This window comes from Trichosurus vulpecula, chromosome 1 (genome assembly GCF_011100635.1).
Source record: "Trichosurus vulpecula isolate mTriVul1 chromosome 1, mTriVul1.pri, whole genome shotgun sequence".
NCBI lineage: Eukaryota > Metazoa > Chordata > Mammalia > Diprotodontia > Phalangeridae > Trichosurus > Trichosurus vulpecula.
Window position 1 is genome coordinate 233,250,588 of NC_050573.1, and position 22,749 is coordinate 233,273,336.

Consider the following 22,749-nt stretch of genomic DNA (forward strand, 5'->3'; position numbering starts at 1 on the left):
TGTAAAAGTCAGCCTTTAAAGAAATACAAATAAATAAAGGGCCAAAACGGGATGTTACTGCTGCCTTCCTTATGTCAGAAAAAAATTTTCCTTTGCTTCTCAGACAAAAATAGGTTTGAACTGTTGGATCTGTTTTTTTTTTTTTCTTTCAGTACCCTTTCTTTCTTTTCCCTTCTCTCCCTACCTTCCCCAAGAGTGGTGGTAAATGTTTAATAGCTAGCGCTCTGCAAAAGAAAAGCATTTAGGTGACATACTTTTAAGCTTAAAATGCATTATTAACATTTTCTCCATTGCTTTCTTAAGTATAGACACTCAGCAGAACAATAAATCAAAGCCTGATTTATAGCTTTGCCAGTTTTCTAAGGGGTAAATTCCTCACATTGAAAATTAAGCAATTGACTCTCATAAGCCAGTCTGAGCTGGCTCCAGCATACCACTGGACCCAGCATACACACATGCACATGCACATGCACACATACATCATATTCAGTGCCTCATTGTGAACTGCAAGAGATCTGGGGTTTTCAAAGACTATGTCCCTGGAATCCAAACAGATACAAGCCCAGCAAGGGATTGTATGTCTGTTGTCTTAGGACCTGCCTGGCTGAGTTCAGAGGTTCATCACTGGAAGGTCAGTTACCAGATAATGATTCTCGTGGGCATATTAGCAACTCATGAAGACCTTCTCTCCAAAGATTATAATATGCTTCAGTGATGAGAATATCCACCTTAATGAAATCATAGATATTTTTAAGCAGGAGTTCTTAACTTGGTATCTGTGAACTTTGTAAAAAAGTATCTTAATCATTATATTTGAATGTAATCAGTTTCTTTTGTAATTCTGTGTATTTTATTTTATACAATTACAATTCCTATATTTATCAGTATGCTTTGATATAATTGCTTTCCTTTGTATTTTATTTTGTACACTAAAAACATTTTTGATCCATAAGCTTTAGTGGTCTGTCCCATGACACAAAAAAGATTAGGTACCTTGCCTTCGGAGGAGGTAGCATTTGAAGTAGGCTTTAGAGATGTGTGAAGGATTTCAATAATCAAAAATGGGCGTGGAGTACATTCTGCAAACCGGAAGCATTTTGAGGAAACTTGTTACTGTTTTAATAGAAAAACGAACAAAGAAACAAACCAGGAACAAATTTGAATAGCTGTTGATTAGGAGAGAGATGAAGAAAGTATGACATATTAATATGATAGTATATTATCACACTGTAAGAAGTGACAGATATGAGGAATTGAGAGAAATCTTGGAAGATTTACAGGAAGTAAAACTGGATGAAGAAAGCAGAGCCAACAGAACAATATGAATGATGAGTAGAGTAGTGTGAATAAAGGTAACTTTTAAAAGCAGATTTAAAACAGTGACCAATCTTTGCAGACGCTCTCGGATGCAGTCCCTTTGTCAGTTTTTTTCTTAACTCTTTTTCTTTAGTACAACAGAGGGTTCTGTGAGGGAAAATAACTGATTTTTTTTTAAAACTGAAAAACAAGATCCTTTTTCCAGTTCTTCTTAACTATATGACTGTTAACTCTTTCACCAGCTCTTGTTAACTGTATGACTATGTGACTATGACTCTGAGCCTCACTTTCTTCCTCTATAGAATTGGGAATAATACAAGTTTCTCCTACTTGCCTCAGAAAGTTTTTGTGAGGCTTAAATGAGAGAGTATATCGAAAGTTTATGGAACAGTTTATCGAACAACAGGTTCTTGTATGCATCTGGTTCTTAACCATTATTATCTGTTCTGACCTATACCTCTGATCTATTTTTTATTCATAATTAAATAATTTTGATAATCGCTACTGTTTAGTATAATTTGAAATCTGGAAATATGAGACTTGCTTATTTTTTTCTTTTTTATTATTTCTTTGAGTATTCTTTACCTTTTATACTTGTACTTGCATTATGTTGTTCTTGTTCTATAAATTGTGTTATTGGTGTTGTGGTTGGTAAAGCATTCAATCTAAAGATTTATTTTTAGAAATATTGTTAAACTTACCTCAACTTAGCCATGAACACTGAATATCTTTCTTTTTTTTAGTTTATAATTTAGTTCCAAAAAAGTATTCTGTAATTGAATATATATGTATTACATATATATATATATATATGCACATATATATATGTATATATTCCCTGTTAGTTGTGTAAACTTGGGAAATCACTTCATCCATTTGGGCCTCATCTGTAAAATGAGGGTGTTGGATTCAGTAATCACCATGGTCCCTTCCAACTCCAAATTTATGATTTTATTTCAGTTAATATTTTTTGGTTATTGATTCTCTTGGGTTTTCTAAATAAGCCATCGTAAGGCCTGAATTTTATCAGATTTCCCTCTTAATTATTATGTTAATTAATATTCTGTATAAGTAGTATTTAAATATATGCATTTTCTGCATTTATTCATAAGGTCTTTATACCCTAAATTTTAATCAGTACTTCTAAATGTCCCTTGCTTATTTGAATTAAAAATAAATTGTATTAGTAAACTCACTTAGTTCCACATATTTATTAGATTATTTTTCTAGTATACTGTTCAGTTATATAATTTCTTATTTCTGTTTCAGTTTAATTTATTATATACTGAGAGTGTGATGTCGAAATCACCCACCATTCCTGTTTTCTATCTAGATTCTTTTGCAATTTAACTAATCCTTAAAATTCTAGTTATTAGGCTATTAGGTATGCATATCTTTAATATTGATTTACTTTCTCTATCAGTGGTTCATTTAATAATGATAGAGTTGTCACTGTTCTCTCATTAGTTTCTAATTTGAAATGAACTAACCAGAAAGAGGATTGCAATCCCTGATTTTTTAGACACTGCTGAAGTGCAATAAAATATTTTCCAGGCTCTCATTTGAAATCCCCAGTGGTCTTTCTGTCATAGGCATGGAATGTACTCACCTAGAGTCAACTACTACAGACTTGTTGGAGTTTGTCCTTGTTTCTATTCTGTAATCATTTTCTTTTTATAGGTGTTTAATCGGTTTACATTGAAAATCATACTGTTTGTACTCAGTTCTAATCAGCCTTTTGCTGATACACACAGGTACTTGCTATGACACCCAGTCAGTCAGCTGGCATTTTAAGTACCTACCAAATGCCAAGCTCTGTGCTAAGTACAAGGGATACAAAGAAAGGCAAAAGACAGCCCTTGCTGTCCAAGATTTCATAGTCTAATGAGGGAGACAACATGTAAACTGCTATCTACAAACAAATATACACAGGATAAATTTGGTATAATCTCAGAGGGACGGCACTAAGGTTAAGAAGGATTCAGCAAGGAAGGAAGAAAACAGGCATTGATTAAGCACCTTCTGTGTAACAGACAGGGTGACACATGCTTTACAGATATCTTATTTGATCCTCACACCAACTCTGGGAGGTACATTCTATCGTTATTCTCACTTTACCAATAAGGAAACTGAGGCAGACAAGTTAAGGGACTTGGCCAGGGTTATCCCACTAAGGAAGGGTCTGAGGCCAAATTTGAACTCAGATTTTCCAAACTCTAGGCCAATCGCTCTATCAATTTTGTGTCACCTAGGATTCTTGCAGAGAGTGGAACCTACCTACAACCATCAATTCAGCTTTTTGTTAATTGTTTGATTTTTTAAAAAAAAACTTGTTTTCTTTATCTGCCCCAGACTGGAACTGCAGCAGTCAATTTGGCCTGCCCCTTTTCCAAGCTAAACCAATTTGCCCTTTCTTAGGCAACCTGGGGCCCCCTGTTCTTGGGGCTCCTCATATCGGTGCCAGACTCAGTGAGGACTCCCCCCTCCCTGTCAGCTTAGCCCTACTTCTCTTAGAACATCTGAATTCATCCCCTCTACCTGCCTGCTACCTCAGTAGTCCAGATTACAGGTGTGTGAGATAGCAGACCCTGCTTTTAACGCCATTCTAATTCTTTTTTTTCCCCTAACAAACACACCCAAGCATTCATCCTCAACACACTCCTAGAACCCTAACCCAGTTTTCTAGATCAACTCAGTTATCACCAAATTTTCCTTTAAGTACTTAATATTTTCCTCAAATTACCACTTTCCTTGCAAATGGGTGTAATTCAGTGAAATACAGTTCTAATCCATGACCTGATTGATTCCATTAACTCTATAGATTGTTTTCTTTTCTTGGTTTTTAAAGTATTGACCCTTTCTCTTTCTTCTCACCTAGGGTAGGGTAGGAGTGTCCCTTTTAAGATTACTCATTTCCTCTTCTTCTTGTTGAATATTTTAATATTATAAGTATAGTAGCTGAATATATGATAAGTGCTAAATGTATTTTAAACCCTCTTAGTTCATCTGCACAGTGCATTCTGCCTCCCTCTTATTGCACATATCAAACATTATCTGGTTAAATTAATTATAAATGCTGCATCCTACAATAGTATACATAATGAATTTCAATGACGCATATACCTGTTCACCTCCCGCATCACTTGATACTGTTACAAATTGTAACAGTCCCATTGAATTTTTGCTTATTCTGAAAAATATTCATGATATTTCCCCCACTCTGTTTTTTCTTTGAAATAATTCCAGGTCATAACACCCCCAACTCTTGTTTTACTATCACATAATAGTCATTTTCTCTCTCTTATCATGATAGATAACAAGCCAGTTTTGAATTAGATTACTTAGATAGTTAAGGGCTTCTCCTTAGCCACTGGTAAGACTACTTCTTTTTGTCCTAGTAGCTGTAGAATTCAATGACCCTTTACCCAGATGAGTTGAATCTGATGTTTCTCTTTGAGGGTACCAATTGAATCCAATGGATTTGCATCATGGCTTCTGATTCTACTAATTCTGAGACATTTTTAAAGATAATTTCTTGAAAATATCATAGTTAAACTCTTTTTCTTCATATTTTTCCAGATGATCTGATTTTTAGATAAATTCTTTGACAGATCTTCTCTCTCTGTCACGTTTGCTTGTACGGTGTCTCTCCCCTCCCCTTCCCTCCAGTCACATCATGCTGTCTTCTTGCTTTTCTGAATTTTTGCATCTGCTGCAAATTGGCCTTCCAGCCCAAGGATTTGATTTCTCATTGATTCTATTCCTTTATTCAAAGTTTCTATTTCTTGGGCCATTGTAAAAGTTAATCTGGTTTTTTCCCCCCTTCTGGTGTCTTTTCTTGTGAATCTTTTTATCCATAGTATTTGTTCATCATGTTGGAGGTGGTTATTTTTCCCCCCTGCTGTTTATTGACTCCATTGTTATTTGCTTTTCCTTATCTAAGAAGCTATTCTCTTCTGAGGCTCTTTGGATACTCTCTCTTTTCTCTCCTTCTCCTCTCATTTATTTTATTCAGGGGTCTTTTCATTCACACAGAGTGAATTGAGGAACTGGCCTCTTATGTTTTCAGGTATGGAAGGCTTCTATGTAAGCTTTTAGTCTTTTTCATTTATTTTTAATGGACTTTTATTGCAATCTTTTGTTTTTGCATCACTGAAATTTCTTCCTGTATCTCTTTACTTTCCCACCTCCCAGAGAGCCATTTTGTATAGTAAAAATTTATATTTTCATTTCTTAATTCTGAAAATAATTTCTAAAATACAGCTGATATATGTATAAGGATAGAAAAAAAGAGGGAAGGAAAGAGAGAGAAAGAAAAGAAATAAAGGAAGGAAGGAAGGGAGAGAAAGAAAAAGAGAGAAAGAAAGAAAGAAAAATTTTTATAGATATAGAGCTGGAAGGTACATTAAAGACCATTTAATATAACTTCCTCATTTTATAGCTAAGGAACATGGGGCCCACGAAGGTTAAGTGATTTATCTTAGGTCACAAAGATAGTAAATTACAGAACCATGATTCATACCTTCTTCTGTCTTGATCCTCACTACAGCCCTTTGAGATAGGAGTCACAGGTATTACTCTCTCCATTTTAATGGATGAGGAAATGACAGATCAGAAAAGTTAAGTGATTCACGCATTGTCATTTTGCTAGCAGGTGTCAGAGGTGGGTTCCATACCCAGGTCTCTCCTGATTTCATATCTTTTCTAATATGCTATGCTGTCCTTCTTCTTATAAAATATTAACCATACCTACTACTTTTTCAATTTTAGCATTCTTCTTGTGTTTTTATCCTGCATTACAATAAGTATGTGAAATTTGCTTGCTGCTTTATGTGATTACATTCAATTTGTAATAGGTACAAAGGACTCCCCCATTATGAAGGTGTCAAGTACAAATTTTATTAGAAATTATATTTTCAATGTCTTTTTTGCAAAGAAAAATGTATAACAGATGCTAAACCCATTGACTTTGTGTATTCCATAACACATAGGCATTTTTACACAAATAGATTATATCTACATATAAAATTTATCCAGAGTTTTGTATAATACCTTCTTAAATTATTTAAAATTTTTGCATGTTCTCTAAAATGCATCTCCCTGAACTCTTCGTATTATCTATCACCTTAGGGTGAGTGTTTTAATCTCACCTCTTCCTCAGTTTTCCTTCTTTACAAAACTGAGATAACCTTAATTGGCACAAAAAGTTGCCTTGACGACTGGGGAGATGATAGTCTCACTGCTCACTGTACTTCGCCCTGGTCAGACTATATCTGGAACACATTAACAAAAGTTAATAAATTCTCTCACCATTCAGCAACTTAACCAAAGTTCCCATTTCCTAATTGTCCTCGTACCATATTTATAATTATCTGATTGCAATAATAAATTCAGTTCTGATTGCCTCATTTTAGGAAGACCCTTTATAAGCTGAAAAGCCTCCAAAGAGGGCAGCTAGGATGGTGATTCAACATTATGTGAGGAATGGGTGAAGGAAATGGGGGTGCCCACCCTGCAAAAAGAGAAGATGCAAAGGGGACCATGATAGCTATGTTCAAATATTTGAAGGGCTATCATATGGAAAAAGAATTTGAGTCATCCTTCTTCACTCTGTAGGATATGCCAGGAACAATAGGTGGAAGATACAAAGAGACTTAAGTTTAATGTAAAGAAAAAAATCTTCCTAATAAGTAGGAGCTCTCCAGCAATATTATGTGCTATTTCTGGAGGTGGTGAATTCCCTGCCAGTGGAGGTTTTGAATCAATGGCTAGATGACCAATTTTTGGAGACTTATTAAGAGCTGGGTTGGATTAGATGGTCTCTGAGGGCCCACCTCTAAGATTCTATTATTCTCAAAGAATAAAATGAGACAGTGAGGGGTGGGGGAAATTAAGTAAATAGTTTCAAAGTGTTGTTAACATGAGGAAAATAAATTTATGATTTTGTTAAACAGCTACAAAATGCAAATCAATTAAAATGGGTTGGCTTCCTGTCTACTTAGAAACAATACTACAAATTTAACTACCTCGTGTATTTTTCCTTATACTTTACATCTTTTAAAGTGTGCTAAGCCAAGTTGTAATAACATTCCATGATCAAAGAATTGTAAAATTAGACCCTGCAAGATTCTGCAGTGCTGCAAAAGTAGTGAATGCCCTGTGATTCAGTAACTTAACCCCAGTTTCTAGCTGGTCTAGCACCATGTTTATAATCATCTTTTTAGCGACAGATTCTAAAGCCATTAGTCATGATTGGTTCTTACCCAAACAGCTCTTCTTAGGTTCTAAAGAACATAGTTCCTGAATTTTAAGTGACTTTTACCTGGGACAGTACAAACTTTTCAACATTTCAGCCTAGTCCCTGAATAAAACTTTTTTCTTGGCCTGGAAAAAAGTTCAAGGAAAAAATTAATGCAGCAAAATATCTTCTAATTCACTACTGTTTACCCTGTGGTGTTTATTTAGTTTCATGCTGCTACCATGATTTATTCCCACCTCACAGGATAATGAACCTAGATTTTATTTCTGTTCTTTGCCCAGACTTGTACAGCAGGCAAAGTGTCTGAAAATCAAAGGAAAAGAAGATATTGACTTGGATAATTTGTTCAGAGGTAAAAACAAAAAAAATGCTTTTTTATGGGGAATTTCTTGGAATTTTTGTTTGTTTGTTTGTTTAACTGTCTCACTGAGCTCTGTGGTGGAAAGAGCCATTAGACTAGGTATAGGAAGATGTAGATTCCTGTTCTCCTTCACCTTCTTAGTAAGCAAGCCATGTTAGAGTTTTCGGTTTTGTTATCAATAAAATAAGGATATTGGGTTTTAATCTTTAGATGATCTCTAAGGCCCCTTTCAACTACAAAATTCTACAGTTGTTTTACAAGTGCCCACACTGAGAAGAGTGTCAAACTACATACTCTTTTAAACATGACCATGAGAGTAAAGTAATTCATGGTAGCATCTACCCTTGCCTTCTGCATATAGAGCATTATAACCAAAATATCTCTGATGTTATTGCAATAGGTTAGGACTAAAGCATTTGTACATGTAACTTCATCTGTTGGGTGAGTTCTGAGGTACCTTCCAGTGCTGAAATTCCCAGATGCTATGATGCTAGTTTAGAAAGGCAGATAAGAATATACTTGCCTTAAAAAAAATAAACTCTTAAATGTTGGAGGATGTGTTTTGGGGTATATTCAGAAGATATTTTTGTTGAATTCTCTTTCCAGTCAGGGCTCAATAAAGATATATTTTTGTGTATCACTCTTTATATCAGCATAATAAATCAGTTTCTATTTATGTAGCTTTAATTTAAATAATGATGGAAAACATCATAGCTGATATTATAATATTATATACACACAAACGCATATATATGATATTGCAAAGCACTTGTGTATTTATTACTCACCTGAACCTTACAACAACACTGTGAGGTAAGTACAACAAGCATTATTATCTTCATTTTAGAGAGGAAATTGAGACTTACAAAGGCTCAGTAATCTGCCCAAGGTCACACAGCAAGGAAGCTTTAGACAAGGGAGTCCTACCTAGGTCCCTGCCCATTCCAAATCTAGTACTCAGACCACTCCACCATGCTGGTCACTTAAAGCCAGTTTTGTAGCATCGTTAATTAATCAGCACTTTTGTGCCTCCGACTGAAGTGGATTTCTACCCTATTTGTATCTCCTAGAGCTCCATAGGAAACCTTTCTCCACTATTGTAGAGGAAAATGAGATGCAAAGTTTTCTGCTGGTTTAACCTAGAGTGCATTGAAATTAACACAGCTGTGTAGTTCGGCATTTCCCTTTCAGGAAGGCTATACCCATTAGACTTTTCTGAGGAGAAAAAGAAAGTATACTTGGCAGTCATTGAACGAGAGGGCTGGGATTCCTGTGAGCATGCTAGCCTATTTCTGCTCATCACAGTAGGGAGTGAAGCACAGCTTGTGGTCCAGGGAACAGCTCTTGATTGCATCCCAGCCACAAAGAAAATGGAAGGCTGATAAATACTGTGGCTCTATTATGCACAGTCGCATGCATACACACACACACATGCACATGCACACACACACACACACACACACACACACACACACACACACACACACACTGCTCTCTCTAAAGCAGAACAACTTGTATATATAGCTGAGTGGAGAGTGGAACCTTGTTTTTTCAAAGGAACTATTACAAAAAAAAAAGGAGTATGGTATCTTGCTAAAATCTCAAAGCCTTTATCTTTAAAAAGTACTATTTCTGAAAACAATAAAAGGGTTGTTAAAAAAAAGTTCTAAATCAGTTTTCCACAAGGTTTGGAACATCTCAACAGAGTAATTATATGTTTTTATTAAAACACGCAAATATGTGGGCACATGTGCGCAAACACCAAAACCTTTTTTACAATTGACATAGTAAATGTAGTAATGAGGATAATCCTCATAAATAGAAAAATGTATTTGCATAATGTGAAAAATGAAATCTATTTTAATTATTCAGTACATACTTGTTCTCTTCATCACTTTAAAAAAAAAAGTAACTTCTTGGCCATATGTTTTTTCTTTTCTCCAGGCATTTACTATTTTCTTTGGTTTGAATATTTTAAGATCTTAGATCCACAGCTCTATGCTAAGAATTAAAAATGATTTTGTGGGTTCCTTTGATGGGTTCATGAGAACATTGGACTTGATATCAGGGGACCTGGGTTCATATCATGGCTTTTCTTCTTAATACTTATGTGGCCTTGGGCAAGTCTCATAACCTCTCTGGATATCAGTTCTTCATCTTTTAAAATGAAAGGATTAGATTAAATGGCTTCAAAGGTTTATTCCAGCACTAAATCTATTTTCTTCCTGGCTCAGATCTACAAAAGTAGAGGCTAATGGTATCTAGGGATGGAAGTAATTTAGCATTGTATTCTCTGTGTATGGTCATGATAGCGAGGCTTTCTTTGGTCTAACCCAAATGCCTTTTTAGTTCAGCTTAATTTCATTTTTTATAATTTTTCCCTTCCCCTTCCAAATGCCTTCACTAGTTCTTAGAATACTCCTCTTCCCTTGTATTAACTTGTGAAGGGTGACATGATTTCTGTCTTGTTTGTCTGAGCACAAGTTTTTATAATCAGGCTGAGTTTTTGGTTGTTTTGTTTTGTTTTTACTTTGGGGTTTTTTTTGGATTGAAAAGAAAAAAGCAAACCTGTTATTTCATTGGTATAGGGAACTTCTGGGTAAGGAGATTCCCTTTACCAGTGTGCAGATTAGTATCTTCTCTGCACTTTATAATCTCAGGAAATTACCTGGAACCCTGAGAGACTAAAAAACTTGCCTACGGTCACATAGCTATGTGTTAAAAGGTAGGACTTCAACCAAGATCTTCCCCGGTCTGAGGCTGGCTCTCTCTCAGCTTCATCATTATTACTTCTTTACATATCATTAATTCTTTTTAAAAATTTTTTTTAAAATAATATTTTATTCCCCCCCCAAAATGGGTGGAGAATATAGTGTCTATTTATACTTTTCCTTGAAATGCTTTTCACCTAAATTTTTTTTCATCTTAGGCATATTTTAAATTTTGAATTATACATTCTTTATTCTTAAACCAGTTCATTCAGTATAGTAGCTGGACTTGGCAGGTATTCTAAAAAATGGCTGAAATGCTACCAGATTTTCAGGCAGGTATAGTTCCAAGAAATCAGAATCAGTGCTCTTTCTTTTCTCACAAAAATGTATAAAAATAGCTTTAGATACATGAAAATTTTAATTAGATTCAGAATTATAAGGAATTAATTAAGAAAGCTGGGTTTTCAGGAGGGAGTTTTGGTAGCAAAATGGTCAGAAGTAATTTGAAATTCAAAAATAAAAAGTGCCACCCACTCCTCCTGCCAAAAGGCAGTAGCTAAAGTAATTGAGAAATGTATCTAAGGTAAACATATCTGCAAACCTGATAGCCACACGTAGGCTGAAAGGATGCTCATGATAGTTGTTTATTATTTTCTTTGCCAGAAGAATGGAAAGGATTTCAGTATCTTACTTGAGGATTGTATTATACCATTCACACACCCGTTACATTGGACCAAATCACCACATAGAACAATTCTTTGGGTTATAGTTGGAATTTTATTACATTTTCCGTTCTGTTTCCTAGATTTGTCCAAAAACTGCTCCAGAGTGAATTAATATATAACCATCTACTTGGAACACGAATTGAGTATATCTATAAAAGAGTCTAGTTGTATTCGTGAATCTTTGGGGTTCTGCTCAACTAGAGATCCCCTCCCACTGTTCCAATAATGGTAATACCAATGCTACGAGTTACTTAGCTCTGTAGTACCAGTAACAATAAAGAGGTTACGTCCTTCTTTGCATTGTGGCTTTTTGCCGGGGACCAAACAGAAAGCTATGATCATTTAGCTCTTGCTAATTCGTCAGTAGTATTTTGGTGGGTCCATCCGCCTCTCCCCTAATTTGAATAGTCCACAAATAAGATAATTTATTTGAGAATATGAATAGCCTGGAGATGATTTGTGTTTGGGTGTATGTGCGTCGAAAGGGAGGGGCTGTTAAAATGTATGATGTGTGTCCTATGACCTGTTTAACTATTGCCACTGAATCATTTGCTTTGTTGTTGACAACCATAGCTTCTTGAGTTCCCTACCTATACCACCAAATAGTCATCAAAACTGACTTTCAGGAATGCCCAGAAAATGGGAGTTGGGAAAAAGGAAATGATGTCTATACATTTGGAGCTTCTATCACTTACGGGCCTGGGGTTCTGGTGCAATGATATTAACATTTCTAAAATTTAAATTTACTTGGAGAATATTGGAATTGTTGGGTTGACTATAAAGAGGAGCATCAAAAATTTTATTTATTGCTAATAATTGTTAGTTTTGTCACAACTGATTTTGGTTTCATCCATGTGGAGACTCCCCTCACTGAAGTAAACAAGCCTTCTATAACTGTGTATAATTTTATAAGTATGAATTATCATAATTGTCTTATTTTTATTTGTCATTATTATATATTATTATTGTCATTGTCATTTCTCTTCTCAACTTTAGTCAACAAGTAGTACTTAAGTACGTTGAGCAATGTGCTAAGAACTAGGGATAGAAAACTGAGTGAAAGAATCTGTACTCTGAAGGAGCTTAGATTCTAATGGGCATGACTACAAGAGCATACACACACACACACATATTTGTGTACATATCCATCTATATCTAGAAACTATACAAAAAGAGATTACAAAGAGGACAGATGAGTTGGCCGGGGCGGGGGGAATAGTAAGTTATGTTTTGGATGTTTTATGTTTGAGATGTCTCTGGGCCATCCAGTTTATAATATTCAGTAGACAATTTAAAAAAAAAATCTTTTCTCCTTCAATAGTTAATGACATTTACACATTAGGAATATAGCCTGACCCAGGAGGGGGAGGCAGGGAGTGGAGCAGGAATATCACGTAAGGGAGGGGCAGAGGACAGTGGAGAGGGATGAACTGCCCTGGGAGGCCTTGATGATCTCAGGGAGATGGGAACCAGTTGAATCTCAGGTTGAACCATTGGAGGTGAAGGGGGTGTTGAAGCACCAAAGCTCAGGGCAAAGAGTGGGGCTGGATATATAAATATGGATATGGTATATCTATTGATAGATCTGCGAGTCATCAAAAGAGATTAAACCCATGGGAGTTGATGGAGGTGTACAAGATAAAGGGAGATAGAAAGAAGGAATGTAGGGAAAGAATGCTGGTAGGCTTGGGAAGCAAAGGTTTGGAACAATTTCTGGAGGAGAAAAATTTAAAAATCAATTTCGGGGGGAGGATTGCTATAGTTAGGCCCTACTTCAACTTGGATAAAATGAATTTGTAATATACCCATTCAGCAACTTTCTAGCCCTGTTCAGCAATATATGGGCAGGAGTTAAGGGAGTGGATGGATGATAGGGAGGATTCCAGGGCTGAGATTTGGAAAAGGATGATAGGATAAGAGGATAAGAGATTCAACAATAGAGGACAGTGTAGAACTGAATTGGCTAACTTATAGGGTTGAAATTGGAAAGGGAGAAACGTGAATTAAGCTAATGCCAGGAGAAAATATTGAGGGATTGGAGGTCTCACAAGAGCAAAGAATAGATTTAGGAAGATTGAAGTACAAGGAGAGATGGAATGAGAAGAGCTTATAGTCATGTAGAGGAATATCAGAGTTTTTGATTAAGGAAGTGTGAACAGTCATCAATTGACATAAACATTCCATTCCTGAAAGAACAACAAAAAAGAAAATGCATATAAAATCTTGAATTTTTAAATGTAAAATAATGTAATGAAACTTTAATTCCTTCTTTCCTTCTTCCTTTCTTTTTCCCTTCCTCCCTCCCTTCTTTCTCTCTTCCTTCTTTTCTTCCTCTCACTCTCCACTAACATTACACACACACACACACACACACACACATACACACACACACGATGGTAACCATTCCTTGTAAAAAAAATGTGTACGTATATGTGTGTGTGTGTGTGTGTGTGTGTGTGTGTATGTGTATATATGTGTGTGTATATGTATATACATGTATATATGTATGTATGTATGTATAGTTACTCTGGACATGGTCACTTATACTTTCAGTCCCTGCTACTGGGGAGTCTGAGGCTGATGGAAGTGCATCTCTTGAGCTCAGGAGTTCTGAGCTGCAGTAGGGCTAAGCTGATTGGTGTCCATGCTAATTCTGGGACCAGTAGGGGGACTCCCTAAGAATGGAGGGCCAACAAGATGCCTGAGAGGCAAACTAAACCTTGTCGGATGTGGAAATGTCAAAGCTTTTGACATTCTGGATTGGGATCAAACCTGTGAGTGACTAGTGCCCTTCCAGCCTAGGTGAGATAGACTCAGTTTTTAAAAAATTGTTTTTATGTGTAATCAAGCAAAATAAATCAATACATTAACCACATCTGAAAATAGTGTTTTTTCTGCAAATCCTGCATCAAGGATATGCCCAAAATGCTGCAGGCCCTCCTTTTGGAAAATACTCCTATGGCTGTCCAATCTCTTGTCTCATTCTTTCTCTGTTACTCTCACCTCCTTTTCCAGCCGTATAATTCAGTTCACTCAAGACTTAATACATTCCTTTCATGTTCAAGTCACTTAGGATACAAACAGAAAGATAAAAGAATCCTGGCATTTGAGGAGTTGACTTTCTCCAGAGGGTGGTTGAAGGTGGGATATGTTATAACACGTATGTATAACATGAGCAGTGTGAGGTAATTTGAAGAGTGAGTAGAGTGCTTTTATGACACTCCTCACTCACAAACATTGGCAAAATGCTATAATCTACAAATGCCCACCATGAGGCTTTCTTTTGCCCTTTTATTTCTTCTAATTCCACTTTTTCTGAGATTGTGATATTCCATGGTTCACCACCATTTTGTCACAGCACTTAGGATAATACCACTTAGCAAAATGATTGACTTATGCTATGAGGTAGCTTGTAGAATTTTCAGGGCTTACCAGGTGTTATAAGCTTGAGGATTGTACTTTCCAAGGACCCAAATCTCTGCAGAGAGATTCATGTTCTCTTCAGAGCACTATTCTTGATTTAGTCAGTAAGTCAATAAACCAGCATTTCTTAAGTAACTACGATGGGCTAGGCACTTTGTTATGAGCTAAGGATATAAAGACAGTGATTTAAAGCTTCTCTTGTCAAGGAACTTACTTTTTAATGGGAAGTGGGGGATAAAACAGTTCTTGGAGAGGCTCTCAAATTAATTACCAGTGAAATAAAAAGCATCTTTTCAGTACTTAGGATCTTTGTCATGTAAATATTTGGTTAGGTTGTTATACCTAAAAATGGAAATTTAGGTAACACTTTATGTGTTGGGATAGATAGATTAAAAAGCAAAATGGAAGGTCATAAAGGTACTTTGATGATATTTACAATTCAGTCATGTTTTTCTTTAATATTAAGGAAAGAAAATAAAAACTAGCCTAGGAATATATACTATATATCCTAAGTCTTAACAGAAAAATTTCAGTGATTATTACAAAACACTGAGGTGCTGTAAAAGTGCGTAATAGATGTACAGTAACAGTTGTAATGCTATTATTTTATTATGGCAAATATGAATTTAATCTATCCCCAATACTATCCTCTTGAAGAAAGCCTTTTATCTTCCTTAGAGATTAATCCAGATATTAAGAACTTTCAAAAATAAGAGTTGAAAGAGGCTTGTTTAAAAAGCATATAGAATGATATCCCAAATTAGATGTCTGGTAAAAAAAAAATCTTCATATATCACTTTCTTTCCCAGAAACTTTCAGGTACTTTCCATGGTCTAGTGAATAAAATACAAACCACTTAGCTCACCCTTTAAAGCCCTCTACATTCTGCTTCCCACTTACTCTTCCAAGCTTATTTTAAAATACTGTCTTTCATATCAGCATCAATTCCCTGATCATGTCTTCCTTTCTTCTGTTTCTCTATATTTTCTGCCCTCTGCACCCCAAACAGCAGTGCTTGTAACAGACGTCCTTCACATCTATGCCCACTGAAATCTGTCTCTTCCTTCGAGAACCAGCTTAGATACCACCCCTTCCATAATCTTTCCTTGACCTCCACTTTGGTCTATGCAGCTCAAAGTGAATCCTCCATTCTCAAGGCTCTCTTTGACTTTTCCTATGTATTTAATAGAGGAAGTGATGGGGTGTGTGTGTGTGTGTGTGTGTGTGTACATATATGCATATGCATACATGCGCACACACACACACACACATATATATATACATATACATACACACACACATATATATATAACGATGTTGTCAAATACTAATAGAAATATAGGTTATTAACCTGTATGTAAGGATCCCCTCAAGCAGCCTGTTGACTTAGAAAACCGCTTGTTAACATTAAATATGTTTTGTTGTATTTTATTTATTTTGTTAAATATTCCCCATTTGAACTTGGTTCAGACTGCAGTCAGGAAAGTTGTGGATTGCATGCAACCTGTGGACCATATATGTGACATCTCTGGTATAGTGAAGAGAACCAGTCTCAGAGTCTAGAAGAGCTGGGATCGAGTCTTACTTCTGATATATGAGGTGCAAATCATTTAACCTATTAGTGCCCCCAAGCAGTTCTCTATGATTATAAATTACAAAGTGGTTGGTGATAAATAGATGAGACATTTATTCAAAGCACTTACTATGTGTTGAGCCTTGTGCTAAGCATTGGATATATAAAACTAAGAAAACAAGATGGTCTCTCCTCTAAAGAAGCTTATATTCTAAGGAGGAAGAGAGCAAATAAAAGAGAAGTAGAAAATGAAAGATGGGAAGAGGAACACTACAGGAAGTAGGCAGTTGGGAGGGAAATGAAAATCGCATCTGAGACTTCTGATAATATGGCTTTATGGGCAGTCATCAAGTTGACCTCAGGGTAGAGTCATCCTGGGGTAAGACAGAAGATGTGAGGTATGAATCAGGAGGGCTCTTAATTGGTCAGGGGAGTTTCTGAGAGTTACCTATATCAGTAAAATCAGAGAGAGAGAGAGAGAGAGAGAGAGACAGTGAGAGAGAGAGAGAGAGAGAGAGAGAGAACCTAATTATAATAATTTGTAAGCTCCTAGAATGCAAAGAATGAGAAACTTTTCTTCTTTTCATCTCTGATGCCAATATTTGGATTGAGCTGAGTGATATTTCATTTTTATAAGAGATTTGTTTCTCTTTGAGATTTCCTAGATCACCAGTAATAATAATACCTTGCTGACAGTACTCAACCAATGATTGTTGAGAAGGGAGTAGTTGGGCAGCCCAAGGGTTGAAGTCGAGTATCTGGGTTACCTCTCGCCATCTGGGGATGGGGGGAAGTAGGGGCAGGTGAGCATTCAGCTGAAAGTGGATATCTATTGCCTGGTAGGAATCTGGAAACTGGAGATTTGGGAATAAGTTGGGGATGGGGAAAGGTTTGCCAAGGCCAGTTCATGCTGGTCCCTCAAGATGTCCCTTGGTAGACTGAGGCAAGGAAAGGTAAGGTCCTCGTTTCCCTGCCATGGTGGCTGCTAGCATTGGTCTGTTTTCAGGCCATGCTGTTGTTGGGCTGGGACAAGAGAATTAGTCTAATAGAAGTAAGAAGACTTCAAGCCAAAATAAGGACTCTTAACAAGGGTATATGTTTTTTCAACGTATAGATGTTATTACCTTGTTTAGTAAAATCATAGTTTTATTTGAAACATTTGCTTCATTTCACAGTATTATCTCAATAGCTCAGTTCCACTGTTGTCCCTCATTTTTATTTAATGGCAAGTCATCATTGCTCTTCAAAATAATTGTTACATATGGAGCTTTAAAAAGGGGGTAGCCTAGAACATAACACTGGCTTTTCCTCAGTAAAATAACAACCATAATGTCCCTACCTTCAGCCTCTGTCATACAAATCTGAAAGCAAGTAGGGGCATATTTTTCTTCAGCCATTGCTGTTTAGTCTTCAGTTGTGTCTAATTCTTTGTGACCCCTGGACCAACTATCCATGGGTTTTTCTTGGCAAAGCTACTGGAGTGGTCTGCCATTTCTTTCTCAAGTTTTTTTCAGGCAGGGGCTAAGTGACTTGCCCACTAAGTATGTTTGAGGCCTGATTTGAACTCAGGTCTTCCTGACTCTAGGCCCAGGGCTCTATCCATTGAGCCATCTAGCTGCCCCTTTAGCTATTAGACATTATATTATTTTTAGAGGGCACTGCCCAGCTATATTTCTGCATCCTTTTTATAAGTGGAAATTGTATTCCTGTAGAATTTCAGGAGTGAGTAAAAAAAAAAAGAAATGGTTCATCTTATTGAACTATATCCTTGAGTTATGAGTTTTAAAAAACATAAATATTACTGACAAAGTATTATTGAAACTCAAATGTGGAAAGGAGCTTGGTGGAAAAATGAAGGATATTTGGGTAAAAATAAACTTGCTTAATAAGTAGATAATATATTTTTGGGTTATGAGGTTTGAGGGACTGTCAACTCTGGAAACTAAATTCTGCGTTGCCGAGTCTGGTGTGATGTGGGCAGTCAACACTACAAGTTTTCTCTAAGTGTTCTAAAAATATTCTTAACTCTTTGTCTCTGCCACATCCTTTTCTCCAACCCAACACAACTTCTACTTAGTTACCTTGTAGAGCAATCTTCACCTTTCCCAGTCATCCTAAATGAGATATATAATCAGTATCTGTGACATGATCCTTTACTGTCACCTGTTGTCAGATGTTTGTTCCCCCTGAGGTTTAACTTAATTCTAATCAAAATATAAAGTTCCCTTGTTAGATGACTTTGTCAAACCTTCTAAACCATGGAAACATGTCTTACTTTGTTGGTGGGAATTTCCCTCCAACTTACCAACAGAATGCTAGCTGTACTTCTTTCTTCAAAGACAATGTGTGATGCCAGGAGGCTGAACTAAATGTCCACTGTATCATATCAGGTAGAGTGATATAAAGCCATTATGACTGTCTCCTTTCTCATTCTATTCCCCTCTGACATGTACGGATTTGAGGGGAGGGAACATGTTTTTACTTAGCCTTTGAAAACTCTTTAAGAATGATACAGGAGGCATAGGGCAGCTAGGTGGCGCAGTGGGTAGAGCACTGGCCCTGTAATCAGGAGGACCTGAGTTCAAATGCGGCCTCAGACACTTGACACACTTACTGGCTGTGTGACCTTGGGCAAGTCACTTAACTCCAATTGCCCTGCTTCCCCCCTCCAAAAAAAAATAATAATACAGGAGGCTACATAGCAAAGATACCCTATCCCTTGTTCATTGTTCCTTCTGGTCCTATTTAGAAAAAAATGTCACCTTTCTATTCTGTCACCTAATTTTGATGCTAGGAAAAAAAAAGGCTGCAACTAATGCAACCTGCAGAACAAATATGTTAGTGACCTCGAAGAAAAAAAATGCCCCTGCTCATCTGATGGACCAGAAGTGGTAGACAATTTGCTCCCTTCACTGGAGATAGATTAGATAGATTTCTAGAAGATTGGCCTAGTGTAGAAGCTCATGATGGACAACTAGGGAGCGCAGTGTTCAGAGTACCAGGCCTAGAGTCAGGAAGATTCAACTTCCTGAGTTCAAATCTGGTGTCAGACATTTACTAGCTGGGTAATGCTGAGCAAGTCACTTAACGCTGTTTGCCTCAGCTTCCTCATCTGTAAAATGAGCTGGAAAAAGAAATGGCAAAACACTCTTGTATCTTTGCCAAGAAAACCCCAAAATGAGGTCACAAAGAGTTGGATGTGACTAAAAACAACTGAACAAGAATTGCTCACTAATCAGAAGACTCTTATTTTAAGAAACGGTTCTCTTAGCCTTGAGATTTATAAGCAGCATTCAAAAAATATAATTGGTGGAGTCAGCCTTAGGACCTGCATTGAGCCTGCTGCAAAAAGAAATTAGGTTAAAAAGGAGAAGACTTCTTAATGAAAGGATTTAAAGTGTGTTAGTGAGACAAATTGCAGCATCCCCAAAGGCCATTCAGCATCACATGGATTCCCACTGAGCCTCCTTAGGTCCATATTACTTCATGCTGAGATTAAACAATTTAGAGGGGGACAAGCCTCTAAAATGCTCACATCTAACATCTTATATGTATGCAGGAAAGTCAATCTAGTACGATGCCTTGAAACTGTTAACGATGCCTAGGAGTGTATCATTCAGATTCTTGGACAGTCAGAAGGTCAGATTTCTGATCCGAAGTATGTCAGACCTCAAAATCATATTCCTAAGAAGAGGATGTTGAAAATAATTGTTCCCAACACAGTCAGGGGGCTTTGTTAAGCATTCGGTCTGCTCTATTAGGTAAGTTGATGGACCTAAAGCACTTTAAAAAAAATTTAGATAATAGCTTTACAGATAATTAATTTTCTGTAAATATGACATAGGAAATATTTCTGTACAATGTGAAAGTAAGTGTGTCCTGACATCGCTTGGATTCCGTAGACCGCACATCAGTCTGAGATTCTGTTGAGTCACAGTGAATCTGTTGCCCCTCTTTGTTGTTGCTATAGTTACCGTTGCCTTGTGGGCTACATTGTGTATCACTTATGTGTTGTACTTTATTTACTAGGAAAGACTGCAGTTTCATCTATTATTTACATTGTTCTTTCTCATTCACTATTTTACCTTGCTCTTCTGCCTTGGTTTTTTTTCCCCTTTGAAGAAGATTTGTATAATTTCAGAAGGCATTTACAGCATAAAGATCCAACTTTATTTCTCCTTCAAAATTGGCTGATAAGGCTTCAGTGGCTACATTGTACAAAGGAAAATCATATTACAGAATCTATACTAGCTACCTATCACAAATAAGGTTCATTCACAGTAGTAAAAGCTTTATTTTCAGCCCTTGGAAAATCAGAATTTTAAATATAAATAATACTAAGCAAAGGAATTAAAGAAACTGATAAGTTAGGATAGCAGAGCTGGGGGTGTCATTATTCTTGCTAAATATGAACACCTGGATAGCATTTATTTCATATTTTAAAAGAAAGAGGTGTCTGTCAAATGCCAGCCCTTCATCACCACATTAGGTACTCTGAGTTTTTCCAGTGGTGTTGAGTGGTACCAAGAATCTCTTTTAGATGCTAACCTTCAACAAGAATTTTTCTCAACACAAAATTGTCAACTGGAGTATCACATGATGACCTTGGTCTCATTAAATTTATGCTTATTATGCCATAATAACAGAATTTGATAGAGGAAAACCTTAGTAGCTATCTAGTCCAACACATACCTGAAAGGTTTTCACCCTTTAATATCCCTTAATGTGGATATCAGTTGAGCTAAGCAACAACCCAGACAGTCTCAGAGCAGCCTAGGACGATGGAAGGAACCCCAAGGGACATTTAAGGGGACTTGTTCTTGATCTGGGCTGTTTAATATCCAATACCTTGGGTGAAGGTATAGACATCATCCTTATCAGATTTGCAAGAGACACAAAAGAGTGATATCTAGCACAGATGACAATTCAGATTGCAAAATGATTCACCAGGTTAGAAAAATGGGACCAGACCTAATGAGGTGAAATTTAATTGGGAAAATGTAAAATTCACATTTCAGTTCAAAAAGTCACCTGCACAAAGTACAAAATGAGGAAGTTGTGGCTAGACAGCAGTTCATTTGAATAAGTTTTAGAGGGGTTTTGTTGTTGTTGTTGGTGGTGGTGGTGGTTTTAATATGCCAGCTCAGAGTCAGCAGTGTGATATGACAACTAAAAAAAAGAGTAATATAAATTAGCCTTCATCAAGAGAAACATAACATTCACGGCTGAGGAGTCTGGGTCCTAGAGTCCAGCTGTTTTCTGCCTTAGCCAAATGGCATCTGAAATACTGTCTTTTATTTGAGTTGTAACCTGAGAGTAAGTTCACTCACAAGAGTGTTCAGAGAGCAGTGGAGATGATGGAGGACCTTAATATCATTTCCACCGTGTGAGGATCAGTTTGCTAATGTTTAGCCTTGTTAAGAGAAAACTTATGACGTGACACCTTGAAGTGATAACCATCAAGTATTTGAAAGGATGACATATAGGAAAGAAGACTAGAAGCAGTGAGTTTGCAGAGAGGTCGAGTTCAGCTCTGTGTAAAGAAAAACTTAATAATTAGAGTTTTCTGAAAGGTAAAGGAGCTCCTTCATAAATAGTGAATTTCCCTCTTCAGAGGGATCTTCAAGAGTAGATTGCATCTGTTGCTGGGATCACTCGCTGGGTATTATTGAGAAGAGATTCTCACTCAATAATGGGTCTGCTTTTCTTGCCAATTATCAGATTCTGGGATTCTGGGATTTTTGAGACCGGTGTTGCTCTGCTTTGATTAATGTTTCATTGTTCACCTTTTGTATAATAATAACTGCTAAGCCCTTCATATTTTATTATTTCATTGATCCTCACAATAATTCTGTGAGGTAGGTGCTATTATTCCCATTATATAGAAGAGGAAAAAGACTAAGAGCAGAGAAGTGACTTGACTAGGGTCACACTCAGACTAGTGTCTGAGGCAAGATTTGATGTCAAGTCCACCTGACTCCCAAGTCCAGTACTGTATCCGTTTTGCCAAGCTGTAGTCACCATCCCTAAACGCTTTAACTAGACATCTAGATTTGAACCTGTCTCCTTTGAAAGACCCAAAGTAGTTAACAGAAAACCATAAATCCTTTAGACTCAATGGAAAATATATCCCAAGGCTTGGCTTTTATCTCTTCTCTGTCCACTACAGAGAAGCTACAGAAACTAGAGGAATTTTGCTTTGTGTCGATCATATTGGCAGTAAAGCTTGTGTCAAAAACCATTTCAGCATCTCTCACACTCTCACTCAGCTTGATGATGGTCTGTCTTTTCTCAAGTTGAATCCCTTTCGGCTTGATCTGAAATTCATCCTTGAAGCGACACTATTGTTGTCTTTCTACCAATGAATTTTGTAGCTCTGG

General features: G+C 36.7%; 1 protein-coding gene across 1 annotated transcript in view; it reads left to right on the forward strand.

Moving 5' to 3' along the window:
* L3MBTL4 (L3MBTL histone methyl-lysine binding protein 4) overlaps nucleotides 1–22,749 on the forward strand; it is a 394,385-nt gene that overhangs the window by 235,280 nt on the left and 136,356 nt on the right. Inside the window, exon 15 of the mRNA XM_036741011.1 lies at nucleotides 7,858–7,928. Coding sequence (XP_036596906.1) covers nucleotides 7,858–7,928 — 71 coding nt within the window. The remainder of the gene's footprint in view (nucleotides 1–7,857; nucleotides 7,929–22,749) is intronic.